Consider the following 17,258-nt stretch of genomic DNA (forward strand, 5'->3'; position numbering starts at 1 on the left):
TAAGAGGGAAGTGTGTTGGAAACTTACTTGGCAGCTTACAGAGAAAAAGGAGAGATTGAGAACCTGTCTTGGAAAATGTGTGAGAATTTAGAACTCCAGCCATAAAGATGACTATTAGCAGCCAGAGTAGTGTGTTCCTACATCCTTGACTGGACTCTGATGTGCTCATGGAAACTTTATGACTGCTATTTCCCACTACTAACATTCTAACCACCAGAATGAACTCTAAATTATCTCTCTTTTTGTTTGACTCACAAGCTTAAGATTCACTGAGCTTGGGGAGCCCATGATTGGCTGAGTTCATTGTGGGGATCTGAAAGATCCAATATCTGTCGTTTGACTTCCCAGCAGTACATGGAACCCTATCTCTTACCAAAAATCAGATAATAGCCAATTGCCCAAACATGGTGCTCAGATGGTGATATGACCCACCTCAAAATACGACTACCCACTCATCCTCTACAAAATGCTGGCATATTCTAGAAATAAGATTAATTTGTTAGTATCATTGAAAAAAATGTGTAGCAGATGTGAGTTTCAGGAAGGACTTCAAAAAAAGCACAGAAATAGAGAACACAGAGTAAGATTACTCAATGGCCAAGTATAGGGTAGATTTTGGCAATGGTTACATAAGAAAGATGCAAAACAAAACTGAGTGTGTTTTGGGGGGGATTGGCTTATTTTGCTTAGCATGATATTCTCCAGCTCCATCCACTGCCAATGTCTTGGTTGGGCACAGAATCATGAGCCACCACACACCTTGTAGATTCAAACAGCAATTCTTTATTCCCGAACTCACACCGGCCTCCACACACGTTCTGGGGCAATCCCAGTTCTGCTGCCACACCATTCACCTACTACACGAGGCTTTTTTCCCAAAATGCTCCCTGAATCTCACGAGAGCTCAACGGGAGCTCAGGTAGCAGGAACGCCCTATTTCCAGCAGCAATAATCCTCAACATCGAACTTCCCTAAAACCCAAGGTCTTAAACTGGGAACGCCCTAAACCCAAGGACCGGAATACTATACTTCCTCAAACTGCAGGATACACCCTAATCCTGGACCCACCCTCGTCCTTGAGTAGGGTCATCTTTCTCAAACACACATGCAAGGTCACAGCAAATTTAACATGGGGTACGCTGGCAAGGAAATCGATGTGTCATTCCTACTTGGTAATGGCCCTCAGCAATCCACTTACCAGCAAATGCAATAATTTTATCCTTCTTGGGCTGGGGATGTGGCTCAAGCAGTAGCGCGCTCGCCTGGCATGCGTGCGGCCCGGGTTCGATCCTCAGCACCACATACCAACAAAGATGTTGTGTCCGCCGAGAACTAAAAAATAAATATTAAAAATTCTCTCTCTCTCTCTCTCTCTCTCTCTCTCTCTCTCTCTCTCCCCCCCCCTTTCCTCTCTCTTTAAAAAAAAATAAAAGAAAAGAAAAAAAAATAATTTTATCCTTCTTTAAGGCTGAGTAATAAATTCATAATGGAGAGTGTTAGGGAATAATAGAATGACATTAGATTAGGTATAGGGGAGTGAAGGAGGGAGGGTATAGAAGTATGGAAATATGGGGATAGGAAGGACAGTAGAATGAATCAGATATTATTACCCAAGGTACATGTACAACTGTACAACTGGTGTGATTCTATATTATGTACAACCAGAAGAATGAGAAATTATATTCCATTATATATGGTGTAATAAAGTGCATTATACTTCATGTATAAATAATCAAACAAATAAAAAAATTTTAAAAAACACAACTGTGTGTGGTGTTGCATGCCTGCCATCCCAGTTATTCAGGAGGCTGAGGCAGGAAGATTCAAAGTTTGATGCCAGTCTGAGCAACTTAGCAGGACTCTATCTTATAATAAAATAAAAAAGTCTGGAGTTACCGCCCAGTGACAGAGCACTTAAATAGTATGTGTGAGGCACTGGGTTTGATTTCTAGTACTGAAAAAGAAAAGAAAAGAAAAGAAAAAAAAGCAAGCAAGCAAGCTAGCTATAATACCAAATTGTTCTGGAGACTTCCCAGGTTCCCTGTAGTTGCTTTTGTGTACACAGCTGTGGATAATTTAATTCCATCTTAGTGGAATGAGGATTCTGCAATGTTCAAGAGGTGGGATTGTCATTCTCAAGGGTTTCTTAAAAAAAAAAGAAAAGAAAAAAGAATGAATGAAAGAAAGAAAAAGAAAACCTATTTCCTTACCTGATTGTTGCAAAGACTCTGGCTAAGGACTTCCTGCTTATGATATGTAAATTGCTCAAAATAGTACAATATGTTCATGATCATTTACTTCAAGTTTCTGTGAAGCAAAGACAAAGGAAAAGCCAAGTTTTAGTCTGAGACTTGTGGCTCATGCTATCAGTTACTTTCACTTCATTCTTTCTCTACCATAGCCTAAACCTGATGCCACCTTCTCTGTGAAACTTTGCCCCCCGTCCCCCACTGGCCTCGTTTCTCCTTTCTCTGAATTACAGTAATTTGTAGATAAATTTGCTTATTAACATCTTATATTGTTAACTCTTTTCCTGCCAGATTTTGAACTGTGTCAGAGCAAAGACTGTAAAATTTAGGCAGAATTAGGCACATCTTATTTCTGGTTTCCTCAGAACCATGTGCCTAATGACACTGATTCTCTGGACATCTTACCACCAGGCTGCAGGCCTCTTGTGGGTAGAGATAGATTTCTTTTTGGTCTTTGTCCATGGTCCTGAAACTTGAAAGAGTCAATAAGAAGGGGCTATTGGTTTTCCTTAAATGGACTTGTCATATATAAGATGTGGACAAAATTTCCATTCCTTTGGCAAAATTTTTGTTCTTTTGGAATGCTAATAAAACTCATATGTTTGTTTTTTTGTTTTTGGAAGTTAATCTTAGCATGTCATGTGAAAAATAATTTGCATTACATTACTTATTCTTTGAAGATAAAAAAAAGTTGAAGATGGAGTCTAAAGTTCTTAGAGTAAGAATTAATGCAAGTCACCTTCATCTGTATTGCTCTCCTGACAAATATCTGTATAAGCTAGTGCTATGTAAATGCCACAATATGCCTTTTCAGATTCATAATGATGGCAAATGAGATGCTGTTGCAAAATCCACTATACTCTTTTAAGTCAGCATATGCCAGAGCTGACAGCACATGAGGAGTAAAGGATCTGGGATCTTTTATTTATTCAACAGTTATATGCTGGATGCATTATAGTAGGTATAAACTTTATCATGACTATGTACTTGCTGTGCAAGAAAATAATGGAATTTTTTAATCTGTCCCTGCTTTCAATCTGTTGCCACATGTTGTTTGGGTTGGAATATAGAAAGAAAATCTGGCAGCAAACAGAACAGACATAAAGTTGAGAAAGGTTGAATTTTGCCAACCTCTTGAAAAGGTTTTGAGGACCTATCAAACATGCTTTGAGAATAGCTGGTTTACCATATTGGGTGCTCAAGAAAAAAGGCTTGAATTCTCATAAACCTCCTACCAGATTCAAACTTGCTTAATGGGTTTTGGTTGTGTGTCTTTGGGCAATTTTCTTAAGCTATAAACCACAGCTTCTATCTCTGAAAAAAGAGTATAATAATTCTAACTTCATAGGATTAGGATTAAGTAATAAGTCTAAAGTGCTTAGCACAGGTCCTGGCATACAGTAAATGCACAAAAAATAGTAGCTGGATTTGAATGTATCACAGACTATTTCCCATATGTCCCTCCAAATAGAATGTAGAATATCCATCCCAACTTACCTGACAGCAAGGCTAATCTTTGAGGGAAAATCTGAAATTGCAAGTCATGGGATCTAATATTAAAATGTGATATTCTACTTGTATTTATACAGTATTATTCCCATAATATTATGGGTATTTTTAGCCTAGTTCCCCTTATTGGTGGTTTTCCCCTCTGTGATTTAAGTTACCTGCAGTCAACTATGGTATAAAAATATTAAATAGAAAATTCCAAAAATACAAAATTCATAAGTTTAAAATTGTGTGCCATTTCCACCACCTTGTTCTGCCCTGCCCAGGATGTGAATCATTCCTTTGTCTAATGCATCTACACTGTATGTGCTACCTTCCCATTAGTCACTTAGTGGGGCTACCTTGATTATCACGATCAACTCTGCTGGCATCATAGTGCCTATGTCAAGTAACCCTTATTTTATTAATAATGATACCAAAGAGAAAGTGTAATAATTGTGGCGATTAAAATCTGCCCAAGAGAAGCTTCCTCTAAGTGAAAAGGCAAAGATACAATAAGATATTTTGAGAGACCACTTTTATGACTTTTATTATGGTATCCTGCTGTAATTGTTAAATTTTGTCATAAGATACAGTTAATCTCTTATTGTGCCTCATTTATACATTAAACTTCATCCTAGGCATATATAGAAAAAAACAAATTGTATGTAGGTTTCAATACTATCTGAGGTTTTAGGCATGTACTGCACTTCATGGATTATATTATCTGTGGATAAGTGGGAACTACTGTAATATGATAGCTCAAACTGTAAGGTATTTTTCAATTGCTAGATTTGAACAGAATCATCCAACAAACCTTTGCATAAAAAAATCCATGTTTTCTTCTTGATGAAAAAACAGACCAAACAAAACAGACAGTAGTAGATTATGATATTAATGTATCATATTATAAATGATATTATGTATATTAATCATACTAAAAACATTTTCTGAAAACCAAGAAAGTAGGAAAGGAGATTTTAAAAACTTGTTTTACTTTTTTGTTATATATATACTTAGTGAGCACTCAAGCATACAAAAAATAAAAAAATCTAAAAATTATTAACTTTTCTGCCTAATGTTTAAGATTTTTTGTTTCTATATGCCTAAAGTATAATTTGCCCTAAATTAATTTGATTCCTGTATCTCATTCACATTTTTTAAAATTAAAGACATTTATAAGGAAATTTTGCATCTTTTCTACTATCCAAAACCAATACAAGTAATCATGAAGGGTCTGAAACTGAAGTAGCTGCCTAGAAATTACTGAGCATATTCTTTTGTATATGAGCTGATATATCAATATAAGCTGTAAAACAAATGTCAGCAGAACAGTTCCTTCTTAGACTGACAGACTTTTCAACTGACCTCACTTAACTCTGTTTCTTGCCTTGTTTTCCTAGAATTAGGATATTGAATACCAGTTGAATAATTATTCTTGGTGCTCATCTAATGATTTTTAACTTTGGTAGGTTGGCAAAAAAAAAAAAAAAAAAAAAGACTTCTCTTTTACCCTTCTAGGTTCTTTGGGCTCCAAACTAAATTGACAAAAGACAGATTAACTAGTGAAAACCCATATTTAATTAGGGGTACCTGAGATAGTATTTCCCACAACAAGAGACTTCAATCATCTGGATTGAGTTGATACAGACTGATATGATTGAAACTGGCTTAGCAGGCTAAGTCACAGAAAGGAAAGGCCATGGGATGTCTGGAGGTGGTGGCAACACAAGTCATGGGAGGGTCAGGGATGGAAATGTAGGGTGAAAAAAGGATATCTTGCTATGCAGATAACACAACATTCAGTCAGTGGCAATAATAATGCTGGCAGATTTTAGCCAGGTTTACTGTGAGAATTGGGAGTAGAAATCAGAACTAAAAGGATTATAAAAATGTGCAGTTTATAGAAAAGGTGCTTGTGAAGCTGGGGTCAGGTAAATTGTGCTTGTTGAAGAGATTATAGTCCCTAAAGAGGTGCTAAGTCCTTTGCACAGAGCACTAGGAAAGATGCTTTGAAGGCATCTCAGTAATTGGTAAGACCACTCACAGCAAAATCTTGCACTGGGAAGCCTAGGAAGTTGTTTCACAATGCAGAGAAATGCAGACACTTCAACGTGGCTGCAGCCATGACACCAGGGAACCAGGTATTGCTCAATCTGGTGGCAGTTCTTGGCATCATCTATGTGGTGTTGATTCTGCAGGAATGCAAGATGCTGGAATTAAGGGATCTTTCACTGAGCTTTCAAAGGAAGACTTGGGAGGCCATGCAAAAGGTAGCAGGGTTGGAATCTCTGTGGGCTGCCCCTGAGAAGGTGATATGTGAAGCTGTGAAAGTGAAGTCAAAGATGGAATATAAACCCCAGGATTTTATTGGGGTGGGTACTAGGGATTGAACCCAGGGGCACTCGAGCACTGAGCCATATTACCAGCCTTATTTTGTATTTTATTTAGAGTTGTTTAGCACCTCAATTTTGCTGAGGATGGCTTTGAACTTGTGATTGTCCTGCCTCAGCCTCCCAAGCTGCTGGGATTACAGGCATGTGCCACTGTGCCTAGAAAACCCCAGGATTTAAGAGATGCCAGTTATGTGAACTATCTGCTGAGATATGGATGGTGCCAGGTGAAAAGAAAGCCTAAATGCTCTTAAACCATCAAGACCAAAGGGCAGTAGTGATCGGTTGTTATGGAAATAACATCTCACCATCATTTTTCTAGATGCTTTACACAGAGTTATAGGCAGAGTTACTGGACCAGTTTTTCCAGCTGGTTTTCCATCTTGCTTTGACCTATCCCTTCTTTCTATGTCCCTATTCATCCTGGGAATAATTACCCTGTGGTTACTCTATACTGGATATATGTAACTCACTTTTGATCTTTGCAGGGGCTCATAGCAAAGTGTCTGCCTTAAGTTTCAGATGAGACTTTAGACTTAGACTTTTTGGTAATGCTGAAACTGTTAAGACTATGAGACTCTTAAAGATTAACCAAATGCATTTTGCCATTGTGAGATGGACATGCATTTTTGGGGATCAGGGGAAGAATGTTATGGTTTTGGGCTGGGATGTGGCTCAAGCGGTAGCGCGCTTGCCTGACATGCGTGCGGCCCGGGTTCGATCCTCAGCACCACATACAAAGATGTTGTGTCCGCCAATAACCAAAAAATAAATATTAAAATTAAAAAAAAAAAAAAGAATGTTATGGTTTAGATATAAAGTGTCCCCCTAAAACTCCTGTTAATGCAAGAATATTCAGAGGTAAAATGATAGAGTATGAGATCTGTAACCTAATCAGTTCATTCTTATTTGATAACTGTAGGCAGGTGGGGCATGGCTGGAGGAGGTAGGCCACTGTGTGCTTTTCCTTGTGGCTTTTCCTTCCTCTCTCTTATTCCTATACATGCCGTGAGCTGAGCAGTTTCTTATGATGTTCTGTTTCACCTCGGCCCAGATCAATGGAATTGAATATCTAAGGACTGAGACCCTCTGAAACTGTGAGCCTCAAATAAATTTTACCTCCTAAAAGTTGTCTTTTTCAGGTATTTTGGTCACAGTGACACTGAAGCAGACTAAAAAAATCAGTTTATAGAGTTTCCTTTGGAACCACCCTTTCTCTGATAAAGATACTATACTAATGTAGATTTCCTTTAGATGTATAAATTTCTCCTACAATTAGGCAGTTTCTGAAGTTTCTCAAATAATTCAAAGCATGCCAAAATAAAATATTTTGAGATGTTGTATTTTGGTTTCTTACAGTCATAGTTTGGGTTGGTGTGTCCTAAACCCCAATACTTATCAGCTCATCGACCACAAGGAAACACTAGTAATTATTTCTAAATAGCAAGAACTTGTTCATATTTGTGAAAATAAAAGAAAAAATCATGATGAAAAAACATTGAAGAAACTTTTCAAAATGGAATCAGGAGTCCACCAGAAGCAGGATTTCTGCATGATTCCAAATGCTGTCTGGAAACTTTGGTACAAAGGTTAGTTTGCCTGGCCACAAGCACCTAGAACAGATAATTACCCCCCCCCCCGACCCCCAGCAGAGACTACAGATGCATATCAAGAGATTATTAGGGATGGGACTGTGGCTCAGTGGCAGAACACTTGCCTAGCATGTGTGAGGCATTGGGTTTGATCCTTAGCACCACATTTAGATAAGCAAAAGCATCTACAACTACAAAAAAAAATTTTTAAAAAGAGGTTATCAGACTCTTGTTTATGGACATTTTTACTAAGTATGCACATTCTTTTCTGTATCTTTTGTTAGTCACATAGCTCTTGTCACAAAGGAGCTCTTCTCATCTCTAACAAAAGTTTTCTCACAAAATAATTTTTATTGCTTTATAATAAATCAAGACTATTTTCTCAATAAGTCACCTCCTTCCCCACTTTCTCTGAAATACTGATTACAGCTATCTAAATTGGTGTTTCCTAAATTTCCATTTCTAAGACTTCAGCTAAACTCCTTTTTTTCTTTTGTAGTTTCTGAGTTTGGATTGATGACACACTTGTCATATATTTAATTTGTGGCTGTGTTAGTCAGCTTTTTAATCTATGTAAAATACATAACAAAATCAACTTAAGGAGAGTTTATTTTGACTCATAGTTCTGGAAAGTTCAGTCCATAGTCAGTTGGATCCATTTCTTTTGGGTCTGTGGTGAGGCAGTACATCATGGGTAGAGCATGTGGTGGAGGTACTGCTCACCTCATGGTGAAGAGGAAGCATAAAGAGAGAGAGGAAGAAAAAGGGGTGGGGTCTGACTATTTTATTCATGCCACCAATGATCCAAGAATTATTTCTCCATATTCAGAGCTCATATTCCTTACCTATACACAAATCCTGAAGAACAGAATAGGAACTGCTAGCTCTGTGATCTTGGGCAAGTTATTTAAGCCTTATACATAATTCTCTTAGATATAAGATTCATTACATGAGTTTCCATTGTTGTGCTCTGAATCATGGAGAGGACTATGCCTGTATACCCTTGCTTTCAAGCCACCCAGCTTCAGAATGGATCTGGCCAACAAGAGGCATAGGTGAGCCATTGGAAGATTGGGGGGGGGGAGTAAAGTTATCTTTTTCCTGTTCTCTCCCTTCCTTAAGTGGCATCTTCTTAGGTTATATTTCTTTGGTGGTTCTATCTCTCAACAGCCTGGCCTTCCCTAATTTCAGGTCTTCCCAGTAAGGCAGATTCAGGAAATCAACAAATCTGTCCTATGTGGTTTTCTCTGTACATATGTATCACAAGATAAGTTCAGGGAGATTTGAGCCTGATGCTGTAAAAGGGGAGACTTTGCCTTTTGAGTAGGAATAGAGGAAAGGGTTGAGGTCACTAACCCATCTTCTGTGTGAGAGAATGACTTGGGCTTATCAAAGGTAAGGGAATGCAAGTGATGCTTTCTGAGCGTACCTTGAAAAGCAAAAATTCACGTAAGACTACATTTTATTTTTGATTCACAAATCCCTATCTTCCCCTGAAAACACTCCAATTGGAAGTGTAATATTGGCAAAAAATGTCTAGGGCTACTATCCTTTAATGTGTTAATGCATCTCTTACCAATCTAATAGGTTATGGGATATGGCAGAAAAAAAGGATATTTGAAGGTATGAAGGTATGAAGTATAGGAATAAGAGAAATGGATTAAATATGAGTATTCTGTGCTGAATTATGTTCCCCTAAAATTCATACCCCAGTATTTCAGAATATAAATGTATTTTCAGATAAAGTATTAAAAGAGAAAATTAAGTTAAAATGGGGCTATATAGGTGGAACATAATATGATATATTGTATGAAGAGACACCATAGGTGTACATGCACAGAGGGTGAAATATGTGAAGAGGCAGCAAGAGGTTAGCCATCTGGAAACCAAGGAGAAAGGAGATGTGGGAAACCAAACCTGTTGGAATTCTGATCTTGAACTTTCATCTTCCAGAACTAAAAAAAATTAAATTTCCCTATTATGGAATAGTGTGATTTTGACATCATAGAATCTTCCTCTTTGAGGGCTTATTGTTTCCTTATTGGTAGAAATAAAAGTATTCTAGAACATCAGTATACATAAAGGAGAAAAATAATTCTAATCCTTATTTAAGTAGATTTAATAATACTTGTGTCATGGGAGTGGTACAAATATATCACATGAATTGAACTTTTCTCTATTATTAATGCCTTACAAATATGTTTTGGCAAATTAGTACAATTTTAATGTCCAGAAATGGATTTTGTAGAACACCAATTTCCTTGGCTAATATAAAAAAATACTGAATGTTGTTAGAATAATGGTATATAAAATAGAATTGAGGTTTGTCTTAGCCTCTTTTGTGTTGTTGTATAGTATCAAAAAACACTGGTCGATTATACATGGATCAGAAAAGTATTGGCTTATAGTCCTATAGTTGGTAAGTCCAAGATGGAGGACCAGGTTTAAGAAACCCATTTTTACTATATTAATACACTCTTTTGGTGACAGTATTAATTCATGAGGTTAGAGACCTCCTGGTGAGAGAATGACTTGGGTTATATTTCTTTGGTGGTTCTATCTATTTAAATGATTAAAAATGGGCTCTAAAACACGTTTTTTGATGTCAGTCACCTGACATTAGGCCCCACTTTACATTGTTGCATTGGAGATTAAAGTTGCATTCTTTTTGGGAGACATTTTCAAACCACAGCAGGGTTAAAAACTAACTTTTAAAATTTATATGAATTCTGTCTCTTTATGATTTTACCTAAGTGTCAACAAACAAAATAATGTAACAATTTAGGAGTTATTGAATAATATACAGAGAATATGTAATTCCACCAGCTATGTATATTAAAGCTGACTCAAACAGCAAAATTGACCATGGGGACAAATTTTGAAAATGAGTTCATGAGTAATAGTGATGGTTTTTGTGTGCTAATTCACCTGAATTTCTCAAATTTCTGTCCTGTGATTATTTATTTCAATTTTAGGTTTTCTAAAAATGCATGTTTATGAGAAGATTTGAAATTTTATCCTCAAAATCCTACAATATGAACAATTAACAGTACTTAGTTATTACTGAGTGAGCAGGAAACCATCAGAAGTAAGCTGAAAATGGATTATCTAAGTTGCAAATATGTCTACCCTATAGAAAGCTTTCATTTGATAATTCTCTCTTAAGTGCTAGTAAGATATTAAAAAATATTTACACTAAAGAATTGAACTTGGGGGGACATATGTTGCCAAATTCTTTAAATTAAACTTTAGTATCTGGTAATATCTTTTTTTAAACCAAAGTACTAGATTTTCATGTTAAATTTAATTTCTTAAATGGAAGCCACTGATTTTCTAAAAAAAATCTATAATATGGAAAAACATGAGGTTAGTTGATAAACTAGAAAAAGAAAAACTTTTGATATATTAATGATTAAAAATGGGCTCGAAAGCACGTTTTTAAATAGATAACTCTTTGGATCTCAGTGTTCTCATAATTTGATGGTTTGAATCAGAAGTGTTGCATTATTTCTAAAATTCATTGCTTCCAACCATTTAACAACTTAAGTTTTTCTAGCAAGGTTATAGGATATCAATTAAATAAAATTTGCAATTTGTCAAAATGAACGAATAAATAAATGTGAGGATTCAAAGGAAAGACCAAAAAAGGTGGTTGAAGACATCTAAGGTGCAGATCAAAGTGTTACAAAGCCTTTATGAATTACTATGTTATAATGAAGTCAGGTAATATTTTATGGGTCCTTCACTAAGTTAAAAATTACACACGAGTTTGGGTCCATATTATATTTGTGACAGTGTGCACTGGTAATTCTTCCCTTTCTTCCTTTCCTATGACTGCACCCTTACTTTTTTCCTCTAATTAGCTGGTGCAATTCGATATTTTTGTGACTTCAGATTGCTTTCTCATTGTTAGGTTTACCTTACCATCCCATATAAATAGAGTATTCCATGCACAGTAACTGTTTGCTTAATTTGGCAGCTGGGATATTAGAATATGTATCATCTAGGTAGTGGTACTTTTATAATGCTGTTTGCTGCCAGACCCTTTTGTTTAAATGAAATATTAGGTTAATAAACCTTATTTTTGCAGTGCCTAGCAATGATTGGCAAACTATCAATTCTCATGTATGTAATGATTAGTTAAGGAGAAAAGTACATCCAGCACAAAGATTTGTGTCAGCCCTTCGCTTTTTGACTTTTCTCCTTTGGCAAGTTCAGTGATTGGGAAATTCCTAGAAAGGTGGCGGGTGGAGACTCGTGACCCAAGCAGCAGCCAGAGTTCAGGACCCTGTGAGGTTTAGGTACATTGCAGGTAGGGAGGGATATGGTTGTCTTGGAGGCGGTGGGAAAGAGCGCGAGCCAAGGAATCCTGGGCGCAGGTAGCAGCGCAACCCTCCCGTTGCCTCTCCGGGCTTCGCCAAGCCTAGTGCGGGAGTAGCGCCACCTGCCCCAAGGGTGGCTCCGGGGCCCCGCCCGCCGGGCCGCCTCGCTGCACCCGGGAGTGCCTGGCCCGTGCGGGACGGGGCTCCGCGGCGGCCCCGCCCCGCCCTACCACCCCGCGGGTCACAATGTAGGGTTAGGGCGGCCGGCGGGCGGGGCTCTGCGGGGGAGGAGCTACCCGGCGGGGGCGGTGACGGCGGTTGGGGGAGGGGAGGGGAGGAGGAGTCGCGGAGGGAGGAGGACAGCGCCATTCCAGCCGGCCGCTCCCTCCGTACCCTTGCTCCCTTCCCCGCAGTGGCCCACGAGTCGCCGGCGAAGGAGCGCGCGAACGCGTGACGCGGCCCGGCTTGCTCGCGCCCTCCCGCGCCCCGCCGCCCGCCCATGGCCCGGGCCGCCGCGGACCAGCCGCGCTGAGGCGGGCCGCGCGGAGACGTGGGGCTGCCGCGGTGGCCCTCGCAGCCCGCGCCTCGCCGCCTGCCCGCGGTGCGGGTGCACGCCGGCCGCCATCGCCTTCGCGCCTGGCTGGTGGGGGCGCTGTCCACCCCGGCCGTCTGCGCCGCTCCCTGGAGTTCGGCGGACCTCGGCAGCCAGGGCCGGCAAAGGCGCGAGGAACCGGACGCTGCCACCGCGGGGGCCATGACCGTGGAGCAGAATGTGCTGCAGCAGAGCGCGGCGCAGAAGGTGAGGCGAGCCGACGAGCTGGCTCTGCGCGGCCCCGCTCCTCCTTCCGACGTGCTGGCCTCTCCCGCCGCCGCCCGGCACTCCCCGGCCTCGCCGCCGGCGGCCGCCCGGGCCTCGGCTGCCCCGGGCTTCCTCCTCCGCCACTCACCACTCCAACCCCTCGCTTTGGGGGCCTCGCGCTCAGTCAGTGCCAAGCTGCGTGTGGAAGAGGGGTATAGTTTGCGGGTTTCAATCCACTTCCTTCTGCCGATTGTTTTCCCGTAACAGACGGTGCCAGGTATTGAGAGTGACCCTCACATTCCTACAGTGCTCCGCACGGCTTCTTAATTAAACTTTATTCTTCCCTACTCCTCTCTTTTTCTTTCTTTCTGAGAATACCAGTTGCCATCCCTTTTGAGCACAGTTTATATTTCGAAGGTGGTAGGATTCCAGGCCTGCTATTCTGCAAAAAAGATCACTAAAATTGAATTGCTTGCCCTTTTTGGGCAGGTACATTGACTGATCAGGTGAACTCTCATGTACAAGTAGAGGTTTGGGGTGGTTTTCTTTTCTTTTCCTGAATGTTGAAACTGTCTCTTAAGAAAGGAAACCTTTCTGGCTATGTTATTCCAGGAATCTTTTGTCCCCTAAGTTTGACCTTGTTCTGTCGTTCACCCTTTACACTTGCATCAGTCACAAATTCAAATGGTCACTCATTTATGCGAGAATTAAAAAAAAAAAAGTTTATTGATGCATCAGATCTTATAGTGAATCATGAGCTCATCCTGCTATTTTAGATTTTGCTTTCAGAATCTTAAGTGCACTATCATGGCTTGCACCATATCCCGAAGAGTAGTTGTCCATGACTTGATTTATTTCCCATTCGTGTGAAAGCGTTTTGGACAATCGGGAAACATTGGCTTAGTAGTTTTGGAATTATGGGGATAATTAAGTTTACTGTGAATGACTGAAGCTGTTTGGTTTATCTGCCTGAGTAATGAATGCCCCACCCTTTTGTAGTTTTGGCATGCAGTAGTTCGTATTTTACCTGTGCTTGACTTTACAGGAACTATTGTGCTTAAGTGGACTATTTATACACTCACAGCTTGCTAAATTTTTGCATTGAGGTTGTTTTTAGAATTTTATGATACTATAGAGGTAATTGAAGATGGTCAAGAATTTTGGAAAGCAAGGATAGTACATTGTTATTTTTGGCACTTTGGGAACATTGTTTTTGAGACTCATGTTAATTGATGTTACTGGTGAATGGAGATTATTATTGTAGACTGCAGTTTATTACAGTGAAATAATTCAAGATATGATGATGGGAGTTTAAAACAGTTTACCTGCTAATCATATTCTGTTTTGAAAACCTTAATATTTAGTTTTTGATATTGAGCATGTGAGATGAGTTAAGACTTAGGGGAAGATCCTGTGGTTATATGAATAGTAAGCAATAGCTAATAGACTTTGTATCATTTTGTTTATAATAGTCTTCAGTGTTGAATATTAAGATTTGCTAGTTTCAAAATGGGAAAAGTGGCTCATATTTTTCATATATCTTAAGCTTGAACAATGGCAAGAAGTTCTGAGATTTTTTTAAATTGATTTTGACTAAATATCTTCTTTAGCATAGTCAATTGACGCTGACTTCCTTGCCAGAGGTGCATGCATAAAATTGTACAATCAAGTATGATTACATGAATGGTGTGACTCTGCAGCGTGTACAACCAGAGAAGTGAAAAATAGTGCTCCATTTGTGTACAATGATTCAAAATGCATTCTGCTGTCATGTGTAACTAATTAGAACAAATAAAATAAAAAAATCAAACTAATGAATGTGATCTTGATTATCATGTCCAAGTTCCTAGTTTAATGAGCCCATCTTCCTTACACAAAATGAGTAGTCGTTAATTCAAAATATTATAAGTTTGATAATATTTTTTACTATTTTTTTAAAATAGTGATGTTATTTTTTAATATGTTATATATGTGTATATGTGTTTTAGATCATTTTATTTATACTGAGGAAATTTATTAGATCAACATAATATTGTTACATTCCATGAGGTTTCTGAAGACATGAATTTGTTTTTCATGTCAATACACTATTACTTTGTTACTCGTATAAATATTTAAAAATATTTATATGATTATAAATATTTGAAACCACCTACCTCAAGTAAGTTAACAGATTTAAATACATCAAGCTAAGAACTAGGAAGTAGACTTCAAGCCAGTAACTAGGAAGTGAATTCATACTTTAGAAGAAACAAAAGTGAAACTTTATTTTCACTTAGAAACTTTATGAATTATCAGTAAAAGGAGAGGTGTCTAGGGTATGTTGCATAGCCAAATTTTAGTTTTCTGCTTTCCTTAAGATCATGTGTATGCTGATGTGCTTGTAAATTTTAAGGAAATAGTTGCATTATGGTAGTTGGAACGGTTTCCCACATTTTCAAGATTTTTTTTTCTTTTACTGCAGAGGTATGTTAGATTAATAATGTTTTTAAAAAGCAGCACTACCCAAAACTTTCTTAGGTCTTTTATTTATCTAAATAGTAGCTTGTCACTGTGTAACATGAAAAGACAAAGGGCTGTCTTTTCCCCTTCCTGTGTTCTTTGCTTGATTGCTGATGTTTGGATAAGTCAGGGAACTAAGAGATGTAGTAACACTGCAGAGGGCTGCTTTTCTGAGGTTTAGATGTTACAGGTGAAGTGAAGTTGGCAGCAGAATCAAGTACAGTTAAATCCTTTGTTAACTTTGGTCTTTGCTATGTATCTTTAGTTGTTGTGCTTGGCATTTACCCAAGTGTAGGATCAGAAATGTGAAACATATATTCAAGTTCCAAATGAAGATTCTTCAGAGCAGCAATAGGAAGTTTCCTCCCAGGAACCATGTTAACTTATAGATGAAGTGGGTAGGGTAGGTTTACAGAGAGCATCCTTCTGAGTTGAATAAAATATAATATTCCTATAGATAACTTGCCTATATTGTGTCACTGCAGGGCTTAGAATTGTATTTTGCACATAGTAGGACTCAGCAAATATTTGATCAGTGAAGTAATGCGTTAATGGGTTCTAAAAGGAATGCAAATATAGTACTTTCCTCAGAGATTTAAATATTGAGAAACAAGGAAAACTTGAAACTGCATTCATGATAGAAAAATAGGCAGGGGAAATGAAGACAGGATATGGGTTAGTCTAAATCACGTTTCTATGACCTTGGTGAAATCATTAAATACCTTTAAATCTTCTTTTAATGCCTTAAAGTTAGTATTATTAGACATGAGCAACTACTTTAGATCCCGGGGTTACTTATACAAGCGTTTATTCTGTATAGGGAAGATAAATTGTAAAGTGTGGAGGCAAGGTATCTTTGGGATCTATACAATCAGCTTTCACTGACTATGTGAATAGTGGGCGTTAGGTGGGAAGGATGTTGCAGATTAGTCAAATTCAGTGTTAAAACAAAACTTGAAAAATAGTATAGACAGTGAATTTCTTTTAAAGGGACATGTATTTTAGATTATCATCAAAGGTCATCAAGGTATACAGTATATTTATCATTCAACATTTAATAGTTCCTCAATGTTACAGAAAAGAGAGAACCTCTGTGAAATAACTGGTTATATTGTTACTAATATAACTGAAGAAAGGTACAAAGTTTCAGCTGCATATTCCTTTCTTATGCCTTCCCTTTTTTTTCCTAATTTTGATTTTCTTTATATTACTAACACATAACTGTCCTTAATTAATTCTTATCAGTTCTAATAAATTTAAAATTTTTTTCAGTATGTCATCTTGATCTCTTCTTGTCATTATTCATATTTTAAAAATATTTTTCTAGTTGTTGATGGACACAATATCTTTATTTTTATTTATTTAGTTTTATGTAGTGCTGAGGATCGAACTCAGGGCCTCATGTATGCAAGGCAAACTCTCTACCACTGAGCTACAACCCCAGCCCTTATTCATATTTTTTATTTATTTTATTTTTATGGTTTAGCTAAGATTATATGATACTACTAGGATTAATATTAGTTCTGTTATATATTATTTAATCACAATATGGATATTTCCTTATACTGTATGCCCATGTTTTCTGAACATTTTGAAATCAGATTTAGATGTGGACTCTATCAAATGCCTTTTTTTTCCCCTTTTAGGAATGATGTTATATTTTATGTCAATAAAATAAAACTATAATTCTAGATTAACATGTATGAATATTTATTGTGTAATAATTGAAAGGCACTGTTCGAAGAATCTTGGAAATGTTTTATTTAATCTTTCCATTAATCTATGAAGTGACACTCCTTCTTGTTGTAGTGGAGTTTAGAGAATTAAAGTAACATTTTAGCCATAGTACTGAAACTCAGGGACGTTAGAGTCACAAGCCCTTGCTTGACTCTATATTGCTTCAACTATCCTTT

At 38.0% G+C, this 17,258-nt stretch overlaps 1 protein-coding gene across 4 annotated transcripts in view; it reads left to right on the plus strand.

Annotated features, from left to right (window-relative positions):
* The first annotated feature begins 12,393 nt into the window (after positions 1–12,393).
* Positions 12,394–17,258, plus strand: part of USP25 (ubiquitin specific peptidase 25) — a 140,942-nt gene continuing 136,077 nt past the window's right edge. For 2 of the 4 annotated variants that reach the window (XR_014022968.1, XR_014022969.1), the window contains exon 1: positions 12,394–12,843. Coding sequence is in view for 2 of the 4 variants with exons in the window: in XM_081301298.1 (XP_081157424.1) it covers positions 12,799–12,843 (45 nt within the window). In the remaining 2 variants the exon portion in view is untranslated. The remainder of the gene's footprint in view (positions 12,844–17,258) is intronic. The other 2 variants (XM_081301298.1, XM_081301297.1) reach the window with 2 other exon arrangements.

The sequence above is a fragment of the Spermophilus citellus genome, assembly GCF_964194105.1.
Source record: "Spermophilus citellus genome assembly, chromosome: 7".
Classification (NCBI taxonomy): Eukaryota; Metazoa; Chordata; class Mammalia; order Rodentia; family Sciuridae; genus Spermophilus; species Spermophilus citellus.